At 42.6% G+C, this 19172-nt stretch overlaps 2 protein-coding genes across 7 annotated transcripts in view; one reads left to right on the top strand and one right to left on the bottom strand.

The window, feature by feature from the left end:
• The window catches only part of klhl32 (kelch-like family member 32), a 35730-nt gene extending 32479 nt beyond the window's left edge, over positions 1-3251 (bottom strand). For 2 of the 6 annotated variants that reach the window (XR_005208804.1, XR_005208803.1), the window contains exons 1-2: positions 3035-3251; positions 832-953 (exon numbers count right to left, since the gene is read on the bottom strand). Coding sequence is in view for 3 of the 6 variants with exons in the window: in XM_037784268.1 (XP_037640196.1) it covers positions 832-854 (23 nt within the window). In the remaining 3 variants the exon portion in view is untranslated. Of the gene's footprint in view, positions 1-831; positions 954-2703; positions 2728-3034 lie in introns of those variants that run through there. The other 4 variants (XM_037784268.1, XM_037784270.1, XR_005208802.1 and 1 more) reach the window with 3 other exon arrangements.
• Positions 3252-5145: 1894 nt separating this feature from the next.
• Positions 5146-17548, top strand: fzd6 (frizzled class receptor 6). The gene is made up of 8 exons (XM_037784129.1): positions 5146-5297; positions 6453-6879; positions 11935-12131; positions 12229-12808; positions 12912-13331; positions 14488-14636; positions 14726-15133; positions 15839-17548. The coding sequence occupies exons 2-8, from the start codon at positions 6694-6696 to the stop codon at positions 15996-15998; spliced, it is 2100 nt and encodes a 699-aa protein (XP_037640057.1). The 5' UTR covers positions 5146-5297; positions 6453-6693; the 3' UTR covers positions 15999-17548.
• The last annotated feature ends 1624 nt before the right edge of the window (positions 17549-19172 follow it).

Here is a 19172-nt window from a genome sequence, read left to right as displayed (position 1 = left end):
CATATCCACAGCAGAAAATAGTCCCCAACAAATACAAAATGTACCTCTGTTTGAGTATAGTTTGCTTAGCCAGCTGTTATAGTAGCTATATAACCTTTTGTTTCTTATTAAATAACGGTATATATTTGTGACTATAGGGTTGCAGAGGGAAGTTAAGCTAAAGGATATCTTTGCACAAATTCAATTTTAAAAAACGGGGTAAAAAATCCGGTCTTATGGCATGTTTACAAAGTATACCCATTTAATTGAACTGTAACCTGCACTGCATTCAGCAACATTCTTCCATCACATGAATAGATCATTTAATAGTTAACTTGCTAGTTAGCTAACTCTGCATGACACATTTCACATTGTATACATTTGACAAATTAATGGATTTCTTTTGAGAAATTAATGGATTATGTCTGCTTTTGATATGTTAAGTTTCTCTCTATATATGACATGGTAAATACAACCTTAGCAGATCAGCCCTATATTTCCATTTTATTCCTGGTATAACAAAAATATAGAACATACGTGCCTTCTCCTTTATTTGGGTTTGCCCCCATGTCTTACCTCCATTACATCCAAACAATAAGTTGGATAACAACAGAGAGCCAGTGGAGCCTGCACACTGGGAACACCTCTATTGAACAAGATATTGATTTCCCATGGATCTTCCTCGGGTTAGAATAAAGAATGGTGCTCTCTGTCCCACAAGCAAATGGCTCTTTGTCTCCATTTGCTGATATAGTTTCTCAGTGCATAGACACTAACTGCTATATTTCTGTTTGTGCCATGAGCCTTGAGCATGCATGTACATGTATGTGCATGGATGACCAGACCACTTACCTGAGGCTGGGTTCAGAAGGCATGCCCCTAGAGAAAGGAAGAGGAGATGGTGTTGGAGGTGGAGTGGAGGTGCTATGCGGCTCCTGAGGACTGTAGTCTCCTCGCTGGGAACATACATCAGCCTGATAGGACAGAACAGCACGTCAGCTTTACTCAGTCCATCCACACGACCCAGACGCCACTGTGACAGCCGCACTGTGCGATGTGTGAAGGGATGCAACCGCCCGTCAAGCCTAATGCTGATTTGTCCCCTCTCTCTCGGCCGCACTGGCCTTGACTTTGACAATTCTTATAGCTGTTCTTTCAAGGCCTGTTCGTGTGTGCGGCGCCACGGCGGTGACAGCCACAGGCGGCTCGTCTTCAGAGAAGGGAATAAACAAGCTCAGCACTTCTACAAAACAAGCTGGGAGTCCAAATTACACCAAGTCCCTCTGGTGTAGCTACAACCTTGACATAATGTGCTACACACCTGAACCTGATATCCCTCGGTCTCCTGCGAGATAATAGCCAGCAGCACAAGAGCAGAGGTCAGCACAGATGAAACCCACGCTGCTCTGGGTACTCTGATTGAAATACTACTCACTCGCTGTTCAATAAGTCGCCCCTGGTCCTCTAATCATTTTATACGAGGGAGCCTGTGTATGTGTGTGGTTCACCTTAAGTGGGCAGGGCTGAGTGTACACTGGCTGCTCTTGAGTGTAGTCCTCAGTGAGATCTAGCTATCGATCTCTTCATGGGTGACCTTCAGACGCATGGCCGCGGGCTACTGAGTGATGAGGGAGAGTAGGAGCTTATGGTCCTGAGTCACACCTCCCAAAACAGGCCAACACATGCCTTACACATTTCATAGCTTTACCTTAATAAGGTGCTTCTTATAGAGAGATATTTAGGGGCTACAGAACTTCATGCTATTTTTGAGGAATTGCAATATACGTATAGTAATAATTCATCATGCAGCATGAATACAATTAGAAGATGCTAGATTTGAAGAAAAATGGTTGAAAGATATATTGTTAAAACCAAAATTACGAACATATATTCAAATCAAGCACAATTATGGCACTGAATCTTATGTTCTAGCAAACTTATCAAGGAGTCAAAGGTCAAAAGGAATCCTTCCTCTGGAAGTCGGTAGATTTAAAACCATCCAGGAGGACAACAGGTTGTGCGAAGTATGCGAGTTAGGAGAAGTTGAAAATGAATAACATTTTCTTTTGTATTGTCCATACTATGATGAGTTAAGAACTTCAATTCTAAATGTCTGTTCAATAATCCAGAAATGTGTAGGTGCTCGGACGATAACAAAATGGAATTTAATGCTTAAAGGTTGGCTACTTTTGTTTCTCAAGCTTGTAAAAAAACGTCAGGATGGTTTATTTGTTTGGTATTATTTCTAATTTATACTTCTACTCTGGGCTCTGCCTTGGTGTTTTCTTTATTTTCTAAATAAAGGTGTCTTGGCTGGGCATAACATTTATCCATGACATAATAATAATACAATCAAATCATATAGAGAATCAAAATAAAAGCAAATCACAATGCAAACCAGCACTAATATTCCATCTCTCTCTAATCTTTCTTTGTCTCTGTCTCCATCAATGTCCTCAATATAGGCAGCTTATGCAAATGACTTTATATTCAGCAACATATCTATCCCATACATTGTGATTTTCTTGAATTTCTAATTGACATATAATAATGAGTAAATTATATAATTTGGGCCTCAGAACAGATTAAACATATCCGGAATGTGGATATATTTATAGGATCTGATAATCACAACAAGTAGGCCATTGTTCCCAGCAAACCACAGTAATCTCCTGACTGAAAACAACCATCACACCAGCTAAATGTTGTGTCTTCTTTACGCACAAGAGGCAATTACCCACGAGGAGGAGGAGGAGGAGGAGGAGAGGTTTGTGTTGCCAGAGAAGCGGACACCATTAGTGCATTAGCCTGACTGTCACTTTCCCAAAAAGCTCCCAGCTGTCAAAAGGTCTCCTAGCAACAGGCCAGCGCCTCGGTGTCCACAAACTAACAACCTCCTCCTCCGTGTATACGAGCACAACAATATAACCCTGTTGCACCCATCACATGGCAGACACCGTGTTCTCTATATAGAAGAGCACCTTGCGGCTTGGCTGGGATTCACATGTTATTCGGCTCCGTCTTTTCTTAATGTGCCACCAGCTTGTATACGCACCTCATATGAATGTGTTGTGATTCAGTCCCGTGTCCTCCGGCGGCGCCTCCGTCACTAATGTCCTGTAATGTCCGAGCTGGTTGTGTCTCTGGTAGTCTACATCCGCAGCGGAGAGAGAGAGGACAGAAAGGCGCAGCGGCGAGCAGAGAGGCGCTCGGTTAACGCGGACACTTGTATTGGTTCCACTGTAGCACCTAAACTGTTACATTATAACCCCGCCTCTCTCACTCTCTCTCTCTCTCTCCACGGCGGTCACATGAAGATATGGACACAGAGGGGATACAGCGCCCCCACGTGGACAACTGGGACATAGCACAGTGTGTATGTTACAGTATGATGGACGCCTGTAGGGACACCAGGGGTCCTCGTAGGGTTTCCCTACTGCACATGAGGAAAAGCCCGATTCATGTTACTGTCATTTAACACTAATACTCTAATATAGAAATAAAACCTAAAAAATCCTAAAATATCTCTATTTTCATTTATAATATTCTGTGGCTGCATTTCTTCATTATCTGTATGTTGTTGTTTTCATATTTCTTAAATATCCTCTGGTTTTAGTCCTTTCTGGGCTAAATTGATAAATCTGTGACTTCCATCTAGTGGTATTTAGGAAAACTACAGCATTCTCACCCTTTAATCTCTTAATTTTTCCATTAAGAGACAGCACCTCCTGTTGATAAGGGTGCAAACAAAAAAAAGTAACAAAAAGGGGTAAATAAATGCTGTCTAAATTAAAGCTGCAGTAGGTAGAATTGGAGCAAATATAATAAAAAAAAGTTATTTTTATAAAACGGTCACTATATCCTGACAGTAGTGTATGAGACAGGCAATCTCAAAAATATAATTTGCTTCTGTGTCCTCCAGTGCTCCTAATGGCATCTACAAGATTTCACAGACCGAAGGAAAACAACCAATCAGAGCAGATCTGGAGCCTTGCCGTCTCTGAGCAGCTGTCAATCACTCAATAACTCAAATCAAATGGTCAAACTAGGCAGCGCTGATCAAATATTAAACAATATTCTGTCACTGTAATGCCTATTTCTCTCCTCAAATGTTTTCAGAAACATCTTGTAGTGTACTGTTTAGCTGTAAAATGAGAAAAATTTGTGATCCGGCAGCCATGTTGAGATCAGTTGAGGAAATACTAAGCACCGCCCACAAGCAGGAGCATCTATTTAGTAATACTACATCACTCTCACCCACCATTCTCTTAATTTTTCCGTAAAAAGTGACAGCACCTCCTGTTGATGTAAACAAAAAAAGTCCAGAGTTTAACAAAAAGGGTAAATGCCATCTAAATAAATACACACATTGACTTTCTTCTTCTTCCTCTGCTGTGACACATTTTAGTTTCACAAATATCGGTTTAAAAAATCCCTTGCAGTTTGTTTCTCTGACATTGTCCCATCTAGCTATGTCCCATCATTCATCTGTCCATTTGCTCACATGCTGCGTTCATGGGCTCCCGTCAATCCCCACTTCCACTGCTGTCGGTGTATTCAAGTGCATCTCTGCATTGAGATAGACTCATTATTCTGTTCAGAGTTATTATTTTTCTTCCATTTGCATGTGAACGCTTATCACAAATCCTCATTCAAATACCATCTAAGAATATATTACTTAAGCAGCTGATCGATAGTCCAGTGTTGGTCATGTATGGTTTTTCTTTGGTTCCTTTTCCCTGATGATGGGCCTTGAGGCTACATGGTTGTGGAAGATTGTGTATGAATGTGAAATTTATATATGTTTGTAAAATTTGAATGTTATTAGTGTAACACAAATATGATATTGTATATAGTATGCATGTGATATATGTAATGTACTTGATTTCGGACCCCAGGAAGACTAGCTGGTGCCATTGGTATCAGCTAATGGGGATCCTTTTTAAATAAATAAATACAAATAAATAAATCACACAGTTAGAATTGTAACACTATTTCAAAAGCGTAAAAGACTTTAAAAAACGCAACTATACACACAATTGTACAATTACTGTTTTCCGTCAGAGCTTTTTGATGTACGTATAGTCGTAACGTCAGACAAACATTATCTAAGTGCTCTCCCAGCGGTTCATAATGAAATTCCGACATTTCCAAACGCACCTAAAGGCAGCTTCTCCTCCCAGCAGCCGGGACTAGAACAGAGGAGCAGTTGGAGCAACCTGTTGGCAGGAAACACGCTACTGACTGAAACCACCACAGAGTTACTACAACTAGCATCCATGTAGTCAGCTGTTACACGGACTCCTGGCCAGTTGGGGGTAAGTGCTCGTGTTTCTTGGTTTACTCTCGTAGTTTGTTTGACTTTCTTGCACCGAAGTTGATGTCGGCCCCCGTCCCAGGGCAGCCACCGAGGCAGGCATGTTTACTGGACTCTCTCGCCGCCTTTGACGTCTAATTTACGGGAAAACGTCTTTCCTGCCCTCCATGGACTGTCATATAATAGTTAGCTTCTAGGCTAGGTCCTGAAGATGTGATAGGAACTTCTCCATGTTGCTCGTACTATCCGGTACATGTGTAACTGAAGTGGTGTTGTTGGTGTTAAATATTTGCTTTGCTAACTTTTTATTGTCTCTTTTATCAGAGCTAATATGCTAACCGAAAAGTTGATGCTAATAACCAACCAACATGTTTCCACTGTTCTCTCAGTGCAGCTCCAGGAACCAGCTCTTACATGTCTATACTAATCTGCACTGTGCAGATTGTTGAACAATGATGTGGTAATATTAGATAAACTCTCACCACCAGTGATCATATCAGCATATGATCTCATCAGGAATTCAACCACCCACAGGTCCCACATAAACAACTAATCTGTTTATTCTATAAAATACCTTCTCTTCATATAAAACAACATAGAAACTAAACTAATGATCCATTACTTTTGTATTCGGCTTTCAAGAGATTTTTTTTTTATGCTAATGTGTGCATGTGAAACAGTGACACTTAAATGTGAAGTTTAATATGCATCAACAAGCTGAGACTTATTCCACTGAATCAGCCTGGATCTGAAGCATTCCCCACCCACTGTAAATGCATGCACTTAGAGTGAGCACAAGGCTTCACTGGATTTTAGTCCCTTTAATTGCATCTGACTGATCTGATGTGTGTCGAAACTGTCCCAAACTGGAGCCTGGTGATCTCATGGGTTCCCAGAACAAAATGCTTAATTCATTTTACTTTTAATTTGGTTAGCTTAATTTGACCCTTTAGAAGATAGCACAATGAGAGGTTGTGGGATAGACTGCTTTGATGATAGGGCTCCAGTCTGTCTCTGCTTTTAAATACAGTAATAACTACTTACAAACATGTTCTCAGCTGTGGTTCCTGTAGACAAAATGTGGTTCCAAAACGAGCCTCTCTAGATACGTTTTAATCATTATGGAGCTGAAAGTTTAAACCCATTTTATTTTCAGGGATGTGGGATTCCTATCTGTGACCCAGAGACACATGCTGACCAACGATGGGAAAGTTTTACCTGCTGCGCCGCCCATCGGCTCCGCTGAGATGACCCCAGGAGAAGTGAAATGCGGATGACAGCGTGAGCCAGGGGAATTCAACGTTTTGGGCCAAGATATCCTCCCACTGAGCCAAAAAGAAACCTGTTCTAGTGTACACACAAAAAACCCATACACACACTCAAAATCAGCCATCGCAATGCCGATGCCAGGACCACTGTGGGCGTGCCTGGCTCTGATGTGGCTGGGAAGCTGCAGTGCCCACAGCCTGTTTACCTGCGAGCCCATCACAGTGCACCGATGCTTGGGGATGCCCTACAACATGACCTTCTTTCCCAACATGATGGAGCACTACGACCAAGATATCGCAGCCAGTAATATGGAGGTGAGTCCTCATAACGTTGCATCTATGACTTTGTTTGCCATTTCACCTGGAGCACTCAATACATTACTCTGTGACTCTATACGTTACCCCCGTGTCCTGATACGAATCAGCAACTAACATACACAGTGCTGAGGTTACACAAGCTCCTGTTGTCTGGTCATTTTTCGTCACCACAAGTGGAACAATGAAAGAGATGCAACAAACTCTAGAAAAACAACCTCCTTTGTATAAAGTAGGACGAACACAGAGTGTGAGGAGCTGGCAAGGACTCAGCAGGTGTGGAAGTATCATGAACCAAAAGTAACGCTATTTAGCCTAGCCTTCTAGTCAGAAAGATAGTTAGCTGAGCTTGCTAGCTTCCACTTTGCGAGTAGACTACAAACATAATGGGTCCTCTGAATGTTAAATGTTGGAAAGAGACAGACGTCTTACATAGCTAATGTTACACAACAAATTCTGTTGAAAAACGGGAAAATAAGGTTTCATATCATCATTTGTAGGCTATCAGGGCTACAACTTGCTCCAGTCAGTAGTGCACCCATGGATGTATAAAGAGAACCGGATACAGCGTCGGAGGCGGGGCCCCGTTCATTCCTATGAGAGTTGCTCAGTGGTGCATGAAGCAAAATAAAAATGTAACTTCCAAGCTTAAAATTACCTGGATCTTCCAGCGATCTTCCGCATACATTGGACCCATAGAGCAGGCGCAATAGCGTTTCCTTTAAGTCCGCCTCCCAGCCCTCGCTCCAGCCCTCGCTCCAGCCCTCGCTCCAGCCCTCGCTCCAGCCGCGGTCTGGGTCTCATTCACTTGAACGGAGGAAGGGAAATAACTCTGGATTCGGCTATTAGTGCATTTTACATCTTTTAGAACCTAATGATTTAATTAAGAGCTATTCAAGTGTTTATACTGGGAAGTTGATTTACCTCAAAAAAATTAGTTACAGACGTCTCTTTCCCAATGTCATTCTATGGGAAAAAATGTTTTTGAGCCCAATTGCATCACGTCATGGATGCGGAAGTTGTGGAATCACAACTTCCGCATCCATGACGTGATTTGGTCATTATGCAAAATTTGCTTTAAAGCCCAGCGCTCATTCTGGGGGCTTGAGTGCACCACGAAAGTTGACAGCACAGCACGTCTCCTAGCAACGCCGGCACTCAAGTGTCAGTTAACAGTTGCCGTGGGAAACGCCCACGCAGAGACTTGAAGTTCAGACACTGGTTCCACAAATATGTCCAAAATAAGACATGAACATCTTTTGAAAAAAATGGAAAAATATGCACAATAGCTGCAATACCATTATAATTTATGTTTCATTTAGGGCTGTCAATTGATTGAAATATTTAATTGTGATTAATCGCATGATTATCCATAGTTAATTGCTATTAATTGCACATTTTTATCTGTTCAAAATGTACCTAATCAACATGGGAGTGGGCAAATGTGCTTCTTTATGCAAATGTGTGTATATATTTATTATTGGAAATCAATTAATAACACAAAACAATGACAAATATTGTCCAGAAACCCTCACAGGTACTGCATTTAGCTTTAAAAAAATGCTCAAATCATAACATGGCAAACCGTAGCCCAACAGGCAACAACAGCTGTCAGTGTGTCAGTGTGCTGACTTGACTATGACTTGCCCCAAACTGCATGTGATTATCATAAGTGGGCATGTCTGTAAAGGGGAGACTCGTGGGTACCCATAGAACCCATTTTTATTGTCATATCTTGAAGTCAGAGGTCAAGGGACCCCTTTGAAAATGGCCATGACAGTTTTTTTCCACGCAAAAATTTAGCGTAAGTTTGGAGCGTTATTTAAACTCCTTTACGACAAGCTAGTATGACATGATTGGTACCAATGGATTCCTTAGGTTTTCTCAATTCTGAGCCCGCTACAACTCCGAAATTGCAAGTTGCGTTAATGCATTAAAGAAATTCGTGGCGTTAAAACAAATTTGCATTAACACGTTATTATTGCATTAACTTTGACAGCCCTAATTTTGTCACACAACAAGTGAGGACAATTTTGACTTTTGTCACTGGCCTTGTTTTTCCAACATGTCTTTTAGACCAAAGTGTCGTCTTGTGTCTCTCCTCAGCAGTTAACTCAGTTTCTGCAGTAGATGCTTCCAGTGTCCTGGCATTCCTGAAGTCCAGGGTTTGGTTACACACATTTGGTGTCAGAGTGTCAAGCGTGAACAGTGATCTGTTGAAGGAGTCTTTTGTGTGTCATCTGGCAAAGGTATAGGCTTCTTATTTCACAGCGGCCTTGGCCACGGGCAACTTCATCGACTTTGTTGTGAGGGGCCTTTGATTTCTGGAGGAAGGGGAGGGACACACCCAGTCTCACACAAAGACTACCCTGCATACCACAATGAGTATTCTCTCTGTTAATCACTCACTCATTTCCCCCCTGTACACGGTCTTACCTCTCCGGTCCTGTCTCCCAGGTGACAGACTTACACTCTCTGGCCTACATTCAACATTGCATACTATACATAGCTCTCTTTGAGAGCGTGCAGTGATTTATCACAAAGCTCTGACGCTGTAATCAAGCAAAACTTCTGCTCCGGTATGGGCTCAGTCCAGCCTATCAGTAGGATTTTCCGGAGGAGGGTTAACCTTTTTCCGCCCTTGGTCCCAGATTCCAGCAGTGTTTGCCAGCTTTTGAAACAGAAAAGTTTCAAGTGTGAGAGCATAAAGAGAATCTAAAGACTAATTGACGTACTGTAACGGACAGGGAACACTTGAAGGTCTTAAAAGTTCGAGTGAAAGTTTGAAAAGTGATTTTCTGGCCATTTTTTCGAATCATTTAATCCTTGAAGTACTTTGCTATGAAATTATCCGTGGAGGATTTTGCCTTTTTAAGAGCAAATCTGCTCAGACTTGTACTGCTGATCCCGGTTGAATGTTTCAGAAATGAGGGCAGTTTTTACAGTAACTCTGGCGTAAAGCAAATAAAGGTCAGATTGTTGAGCAATGGGGAGCTCATTGAGAAGGAGTCCAGGACCTCCGCAGGAGAGAAACAAGGGCGCTTACTGTCAGAGGGGGCAAGCCCAGGCCCCAGAGACACGGGCCTACTGCCAGACTGGATTTCAGGAAAAAAAAAAAGGAGAGGAAACATTGAATAGTGGACTGTGTTGGAGTGTATGTGTGTGTTTTGTGTACAAATATTAGCAGTATAGACTGACAGAAGTCTGTCCGTGCATGTTATGGTTGATGAGGTTCAAACAAAGAGTCCGGATTGCTCTAAACCATCCACGTGGTTCTGGTGCAGTTGTGGGTTATATATGTGGTTTAGACGCAATAATAAAGGAGCCTAAAAAGTATACATTAGCTAAAAATCCAAGGATTTAGAAACCTCAGCATGGACATGATCTGGACTTGTTTAACTGGAATCAAGTTGTCTTCAGTGTAAGCTGATAAATCCACACATTTCGTGCTGTAGATACACTAATACTGTGGCTCAGCAGCAGTCTAACCCATCAACAGCTCCGTGCATTCCAGCCTTCCTGGCCTGTCGTTGTGTGTTTCCAAACGTCCGTGCAGTCATTTCCTGCCACCTATACCACCCCCCACCCCCTCCCACATCTCCGTCCTCAAGCTTTTGACCAGTGTGTTGAAACGGAAGAATATGGTTCCCAGCCAGTGAATGGGCCCCTTTGTGTGGCTCTATAGATCACTGCAGATCAACAAAATGAAGTTAATACCTCTATGTAGAGCAGTGGTTCACAAACTTTACTGGCTTGTGACCCCTTAAAATGAAGAAAAGTCGACGTGTGATCATCAACGCCACCTCTATATGTCTATGGGTTATTATAACCAGGTCATCCTAAGTAAAAAAAAAAAAAAAAAAAAAAGTTTTATCCTCAGGCCTCAAGCGGTAAAATTATGCAGCTTTTCAAAAGAAAAAGAAAAGGTTGGGGAAATGTCTAAAACAATAAATTTAGTTTTATGTAATATAATTGATTTTTGCTACACTCTAAGGGGTCGTTCACATGCCGCGTTTTTTGCATGCTCAAATCCATTGTTGTCAATCTAGACGTGCGACAGGCGCGCTCTAACGCGGGAGCGACGCCGTCACGACGCGCAAACGTTCCCAAGCAACGATTTTTCATGCCGCGATGGCTACGCCCTGAGATAAAAATATTTGTTATACTTTTGGTCCGCTGCAGCGCGCACCACATGTCATGTGATGAGGAACAACCAATCACAGCCAGCAAATATCTTTTCTTTCTTCTAAAAATACCAGTCTATGGTAAATATGTGGAGGAGAAGTTAATCATTTTAGTGTAGGTCTACCCAGAGCTTAACATCTGTCACACGGACTATTTTCCTTGCTTCATCCTTTCCGTCCAAGGACGTCACAACATCCGGTTGAAAGGTCAGCCAAATTGACTCTGAGAAATCGAGCAGTAAAGCTACTGTGAGGGATTTACGTTGCTGGAAATCTATTTATCTTTGTTGTGACTTTGTTTAGTTTAGTCCGTGAGGCTTTTACTTCTTCATCGTCATCGCAGCACACAGGTTTTTGGATACCTGATCTTGGATAAAAGGATGAAAGCAGCACGGCTGTTGTTTTCCACGTATTTTTGACGCAGCATGTGAATGACCCCATCATCTCGTAACCCCTTATTCCCATTTATGACCTCAGTTTATGTTATGCTATTCAGTCACATGCGGTTAACTATGCAAATCTATGGGGAAATATCAAAATGCTTTTTTTTGTGCCTGTTTTCCAGCTGTGGGTTGTATCTTCAAAGGTATTTTTGTGATCTTATAGATTGCTCCTGTCGGCCTGAAATGATCATGTGTTCAGGGCTGTAATCAATGTTTAAATCTTACATTTCCAGACAATTTTATCTCAAAAATCTTGAAATTATGCTTCTTTTTGTGATAAAAGGTGCTAAAACTTATAGGGTGATTATCTATACTCGCTTAGAACACTTAGCAAGTTTTTCAGACGAACTGTAAGCATGGATCACAACCTCTCATATTGACAAAGTCACTTTCAACACAACATAATTTCTCTATCTCTCTTTCTCCAGCCGTTCATGCCCCTGGCAACCCTGCGCTGCTCTCCAGACGTCCACCACTTCCTGTGCCAAGCCTTCATCCCAGCATGCACCGAGGAGAACAAGGTGATCTATCCATGCAGAGAGGAGTGCGAGGCTGTTCTGTCCGACTGCGAGGAGAATATCCGAATCTTTGGCATCACCTGGCCTCCTGAGCTCCAGTGTGACAAGTAAGAAAACCACAATTACACACAATCCACAAGAGCAACACCAGAGATTGATGATCAGTCCATTGAAGGATTTGATTGTTTTGTTTTTTTCAACTAGATTAGAATCATGCAGCTCTCTTGGTGTTTCGGCACTTCCTGCTACCACCCCACTGATCTCCTCGTCAGCTAAGAGGGACCTTGGCTTCTGGTGCCCACTGCAGCTGAAGACCAAACCGGGCCACGAGTCGTCTTTCTTAGGCGCCCAGGACTGTGCTCCGCCCTGCTCCAACATGTACTTCAAACCCCACGACATTGAATTTGCCAAGAACTTCATCGGGGTGTGCTCCATCGTCTGCCTGGGCGCCACGCTCTTCACCTTCCTCACATTCCTCATCGACGTCAAGCGTTTCCGTTACCCAGAGCGCCCCATAATCTTCTACGCCGTCTGCTACAGCTTTGTGTCGCTCATGTACTTCATCGGTTTCCTGCTGGGGAACAACGCAGCCTGTACCAAAGCGGATCATCCTGCCGCTGTGGATACAGTGGTGCTGGGCTCTCAGAGTAAAGGCTGCACTCTGATTTTTATGCTGCTCTACTTCTTCTCCATTGCCGGTATCGTCTGGTGGGTCATACTCACCATCACCTGGTTCCTGGCAGCCGGACCCAAGTGGAGCTGTGAGGCCATAGAGAAGAAAGCGGTAAGGGTTTTACAGTAAAAGAAATGTAGAATATAAATATAAAATTAGCAAATAGTCATATTCGGCTGTTGTAATTATTGATCCATGTGTTCTCTGTCTTTAGGTGTGGTTCCACTCTGCAGCCTGGGGGATCCCCGGGGCGCTAACCGTCATGCTGCTGGCTCTGAACAAGGTCGAAGGGGACAACATCAGCGGCGTTTGCTTCGTTGGTCTCTACGACCTGGACGCCCTGCGCTACTTCGTCCTGGCTCCTCTGTCTGTGGGCGTCGTCATCGGCCTCTGCCTCATCCTGGCGGGCATCGTTTCCCTCAACCACGTCCGGCAGGTCATCCAGCACGATGAGCGCAACCAGGAGAAGCTGAAGAAGTTCATGATCCGCATCGGCGTGTTCAGCTGCCTCTACCTGGTCCCGCTGGTCACCCTGTTGGCCTGCTACACCTACGAACAGAGCCACCGCAGCACCTGGGAGAACACCTGGATCAACGACCGCTGTCAAGAGTACAGCATCCCCTGCTCCTATAAGGTAGCGGGACTTATTCACTTGCAGAAGGTGTTATGGCTCTGAACAAGTTAAGGCCAAAGGACACATTAGAAAAATCTTTCCAACTCGCTGTCATGTTAATTATGTCCACTTACTTGGTTGATGCTGTTGATTGAAGGTCTGCAGAATGTTATAGTAAAAAGTATACACTTAAAGGGAGCACTAAACTAATTTTAGCGTGTGTAAAAAAAAAAAAAAAAGTCAATGCATGTTCGAGATGTGCAAATTACTAGTAAAGGCCTAAAATAGTTTGCAAGCTTTAAAGGTGCAATGTGTTAGATCTAGCCAACACCTAACAGCAGGGCAAGAATACGCAAAGTTCAACCAAGCTTATGAAACTCTGAGAGCTGGTCAAAATAACACTGTTATCTTATAATCTTCACATGTGGCGTCGGCCTATAGTTTACATTAGCCATATTTGTGTTTACTGTGCCACTAACCGGGGGATGTACGGTCCGTGTACGCTTCGACAGTTTGTTTATTGGATTAGATCCAAAGTGGCAGAAACAAGAAAACAACCCTTATTTTCGTTTGGTCCTCCCCGCCACCAGGAGACTACTCCTGGAGACGGACCTTCAGTTAGCGGTCGTAGGCGGTGTACAACCTGGACAGGTCTCCAGACTATCACAGGGCTGACACATAGAGACAGACAACCATTCACGCTCACATTCACACCTACGGGACATTTAGAGTCAGCAGTTAACCTAACCTGCATGTCTCCCACGCTAACACGGGGAGAACATGCAAACTCCACACAGAAGGGCCCCAAGCCCAGTTTGAACCTGCGACCCTCTCACTGTGAGGCGGCAGAGCTAACCACTACACCACCGTGCCACCCAAAACTGACATCTGTATATATTTTCATTTTAAAATGGCTGTCCCTTTAGAAACCACTTATACACCAAAAATGTAATGTGTAATACATAAGCTATTGTGTGTCAATGATCAGGAAAGAGAGGACAAATCTAAGAACATGTAAAAGAGAGAAACAAACAAGCTCAGTCCTTTGTTAAATGTCAGTATCTGAGCCGGAAAGTTCAAAAGTTTGATTCTATCTGAAGTCAGAAATTGGTTTAGTTAGTTTACGCCCTAAATCACAAGGATTCAATTGTGGTTTGTTTATGTCCCTTTGTTCCAGACGACAGAGCACGACCGCCCGGACCTCTCCCTGTTCCTGGTGAAGTACTTAATGACGCTGGTGGTTGGAATATCTGCAGTGTTCTGGGTCAGCAGTAAAAAAACCTGCGCTGAGTGGGCCTACTTCTTCAACAGGACCCGCAAGAGAGAGTAAGACCGTGTCTCTTGTCCCGTTACATGTTTCCATGAGAAATACATATGTAGTTTCACCATTTACTCTCACGTTCTCTGACCCACAGTCCCATCAGTGAGAGCCGCCGGGTGCTCCAGGAGTCCTGCGAGTTCTTCCTCAAGCACAACAGCCGCGTCCAGCACAAGAAGAAGCACTACAAGCCGAGCTCCCACAAGCTCAAGGTCATCTCCAAGTCCATGGGCACGAGCACCGGCGCCTCAGCAGCCGCCTCCACAACCAATCAAGGAACCTTTGCGCTGGGCAATCACGAGCCCCATGCGCACGGTTCTCTGTCTGAGGCCTCAGCCAGGGAGCACTTGGACAGGGGCACCTCCAGCCGAAGCTCCAGGAGGGGAGAGAGAGAGAGGGAGAGGGAAAGGGAGAAGGATAGGGAAGGGGTAGAGAGACGTAGCAAAGGGAGCTCCTGTAAGATCAGCAGCCTCTCGGAGAGCATGCACAAATTCCCAGATGGGAGGTAAGTGAGACCGATGTGAAATACCTTCGCTAGAAGTGTTACATGTTGTATCTTTTGTTTCTGAAAAGCACAGACGTAACACTTTCACTACTTTCAGTATTTTACGTGTTGATATAATAGTAATTTCTTTTGCATCCCAGCTCTGTTTAGGCCCCGATCAGACAGAGCACGTATTGCAGTTTGCTGCGTCTTTTTATTTTATATGTTGCTAGGCAACCACCAAATGAGTGCTTACATTACCTTATTTCAAACCATGAACTGTACGCGACCCAAACAGTAAATAGTACAGTTTAAATGAATGAAAACAACTCACCCGAAATCTCAAGTACCGCACTAATTTGTCTCCTGCTGTTTTCTGTTCAGATCACGGTAACTACGGTTGGTAAAGTCAAATTCGCCACAATGAGGAAAAAACGCTAATGACGTTGCGCTTTTTCCGCTTTGAGTTGAATCTTTTTCAGCTCGAGGCATTCATGGTGGTCCTCAAGTAAAAACTTGAGGTACATAGAGAGGATTAATGCAAGATGCTCAGCAACACAAAGGAGGCGCGCAAAACGCTTCAATCTCATTGAAAACGATTACAAAAAGCCAAAACGCACTGTGTGTGATCGGGGCCTTAGGCAGCTTGTTATTTTGTGTTATACAAAACTATATCTGTACAAGTAATAACCACAGATCATCCCTGATGTGTCCTGGCTGCTTTAGGATGACTCCGAGGAGCGAGCTGTCGGAGGTCAGACACGTCCCCGCTGGACCGCAGCATCCGGCTTTAAACCGATCACGCAGCAGCATCCAGGACTCCGCCCACCAGCTGGCGCACCAGGTGCCCGGGGAGAGCAAGGGCACAAAGGACAGCACCTGCTGAGACATCTGACCCCCCCCCCCTTCCCCCCTTCCCAAAGGTATCTGTGCATCCATCCATCCGCCATTGAATCCACTCAGACAGGAGTCCCATTTGATGCTGTTTCATGTGTCTGTTTCAAACCATAGTGTCATACATTATAGGCTTCATACATCAGATTATGATTGTATTGGTTAAACTGTAGTCAGTGAATGTTCATTGCCAGCAGAATTTAACATACCTCTAGTATTTCATATGTGGTATGTTTGGACCGGAATCTAGGTTTGGATTATTTAGTGTCTTTCAGCTTTACTGAGCTTTTGGCCATTTACTATATACAGTACCTGAATGTTGCAGCAGCACAGCTGTGATCCACCTATACAACTACCAATTTAAAATAGCGTTAAAAACGTTAAAAAGGTCTGCTGTTGCGTAGATTTGTAGCTCAATGGCATAGAATGCATACTAGAAAGCAAATGCAATATTTATGTACATATTCTATTTTTTTAGTCTTTCATTTGACTAGTCGATACACTGAGAGCTGCGTTAAGAAAGGTCATGATATTGCCAAACATTAAACTTGAGGAAAGTCTTCCTGTGGTAAACAGTTTTTTGAATGTCTTATTTTACTTCCTAGAAAGATGGTTTGTCTCAAAAACCTCATCTTGTAAAAGTGTGCTACTTTATTGCTCCTTTTTGATAAACGGCATACTCTTAAACTTGATATAGTTGATTTTTAGACAATGTTGAATTTGTGATTTTTCACGTTTTCTCTCAGAAAAGTGTGATTTCACTCGATGTTTGTTTTTGTGTTCCTACCTGATTCTGTTGTACAAACACTTACTGTGCAGATGTGTCTTTTTAAAGACGCGTCCTGTGAATTTGGGATAAAGTATAGCTTTATAGTTTTCTACAAGAACGTGCCTTCCTTTGAGTCTTTCCTCATCTTCAAAGAACTTCAAAGAACCTACAGATGTTGTGCATGTGTGGCGTCTACCTGTGTTCTTGGTCTGGGTGTACATTCATGTGATTTTTAAAAGCAAATTGAGGAAACAAATCAAACAGGCTTTGCACTATTTGTCATTAGAAGCACAAACCACTAATAATTAAGTATGAATAGTCACAAACAAACAGAAAAAAAAGAGAATCTGGGGCTTTTGTTCAGGGGTTATTTATAACATATGGTCGCCGATCATATATTTCTCCTTCAAGTACTTCCAGAACAACTTCTGTGATTTATTGTATAATCCGTCATGCTGTAAACTGTCTCTATTGCTGTGTAAGGGATTGATTCTTCCATTGAGGCTCTGTACCTTTTTATATTTGGGAGTCACAGGACAATTCCAATAATGCCAATTAAAAGGGAGTTCTTGTCAGTCCATTTCTGTTGTAGCTGTATATTCTTATTCTGGCGTGTGGCCGGGGGTCGTACCTAGACTTAGTGTAGTCTATGAAATGCTCTATACAACTTCTGTGAGCTGTTTTTACTGTTTTTTTTAATGTAGCCTATCTTGTCAGCTGAATTTTGTATCAATCCAATTTCATTTTAATAAAAATATAATTGAATAAAAAAAGTGTTTGTGTGAGTTGGTAACTGCTATTTATGGTAGATTTTACTTTAAAGGGGAACACCATCTAAATTAATAATTCCAATATGTTATTTCCATGGTCTAGTAAAGTTCAATCAATATGTGCGAACATGAGCTCCTCTCTCTCTCTCAAAGCCAGAAACCAGAGAGGTAAGTCTCAAACTTGTGGTGTCATAGGGTATAAAGTCTGGAGCTGCTCCATCGATAATGAATGGGAGGCTGATTTTGTTGAACATCAGAATGTTTGTTTTCTTGTTTACACCCAAATTAACTTTATTCTATTGTAGGGTTCTCAAGTCTCACGGCAGTTCATGAAATAGTCACAAAATGTAATTGATTCGTGTACATGGACACACGCTTCCTTTGTTCTTCTTTTTTCCGTGACGCAACATATATTTTTGTGCGTTTTCCTACGAATCTCCAGCAACACGTGACGCATGTGTCAGTTTCTGCTCCAGTCTTATCAAAATAAAACTACTTAGTTAGGTTTAGGAATAGATCGACTTGGTTAGGCTTAGGAAACTAAACTATTTAGGTTTAGGAAAAGATCGAGGTTTGGGTTTAAATAACACCGGAAGTGGCGTAACTTAAGTACGGAAGTTACGTGACAAAAACTATTTAGATAGGGAGAGATTGTGGTTTTGGTTAAAATAACTCCAGAAGTGCTGTAACTTAAAGCTGAAGTAGGCGAGATTGGAGCAAATATGAATTAAATAAAGTTATTTTTATAAAACGGTCACTATATCCTGACAGTAGTACATGAAACAGGTTCCACTGTGTCCTCCGGTGCTCCTAACGGCATCTGCAAGATTTCACAGACCGGAGGAAAACAACCAATCAGAGCTGATCTGTTGTCTACTGTCCATCCGCTGTCTCTGAGCAGCTGTCAATCACTCACGAGCTCCGACCAAACGGTCAAACTAGGCAGCGCTGATCACATATGAATCAATATTATGTTACGTTAACGCCTATTTCTCTCCTCAAATGTTTTCAGAATCATCTTGTAGTGCACAGTTTAGCTGTAAAATGAGAAAGTTTGTGACGTGGCTGCCATTATGAAATCTGTTGAAGGAACGCCAAGTTCTGGTCACATGACCGGAGCACAGCCAATAGGAACGCTCTCTCTCGGAAATTACCTGTGATTGATCAAAGTCTCCTGTCACAGCCTAGATTTTTTAAAGCCTGAAAACAGAGCCATTAGGAGGTGTAGAAGTCTAGTTATCTCTCAGAACACTTGAAATACAATATGCTGAAAGGTTATTTTTACCCAATGATGCCAGAAATATACTGCCTACTGCAGGTTTAAGTACGGAAGTTATGAGACAAATAATTCAACTTTTACTTGTGGTTTCACAGGGGACACGGACACCAGTGTCCTGTGTAAAAAATCTTGTGTTTTTTGACCCACCTATCCACCCCAACCTCCTCCCTATGCTGCGTTAGCTGCTCTTTATACTTCCTGGTTCACAATTACGTGGATTACATACAAATTGATTTTGTGATTTTGTGCATCACGAAAAAAAAATTTAAATTCCTTACTATCTCGTGAAATTTGTGTTTTTCTCAGTTCATTGTCTACGGAGTAGTTCCACACTTTATACTCTGACAT

This window comes from Sebastes umbrosus, chromosome 11 (genome assembly GCF_015220745.1).
Source record: "Sebastes umbrosus isolate fSebUmb1 chromosome 11, fSebUmb1.pri, whole genome shotgun sequence".
In the NCBI taxonomy this organism is placed as follows: Eukaryota; Metazoa; Chordata; class Actinopteri; order Perciformes; family Sebastidae; genus Sebastes; species Sebastes umbrosus.
This window is presented reverse-complemented; position numbering and strand designations above follow the sequence as displayed.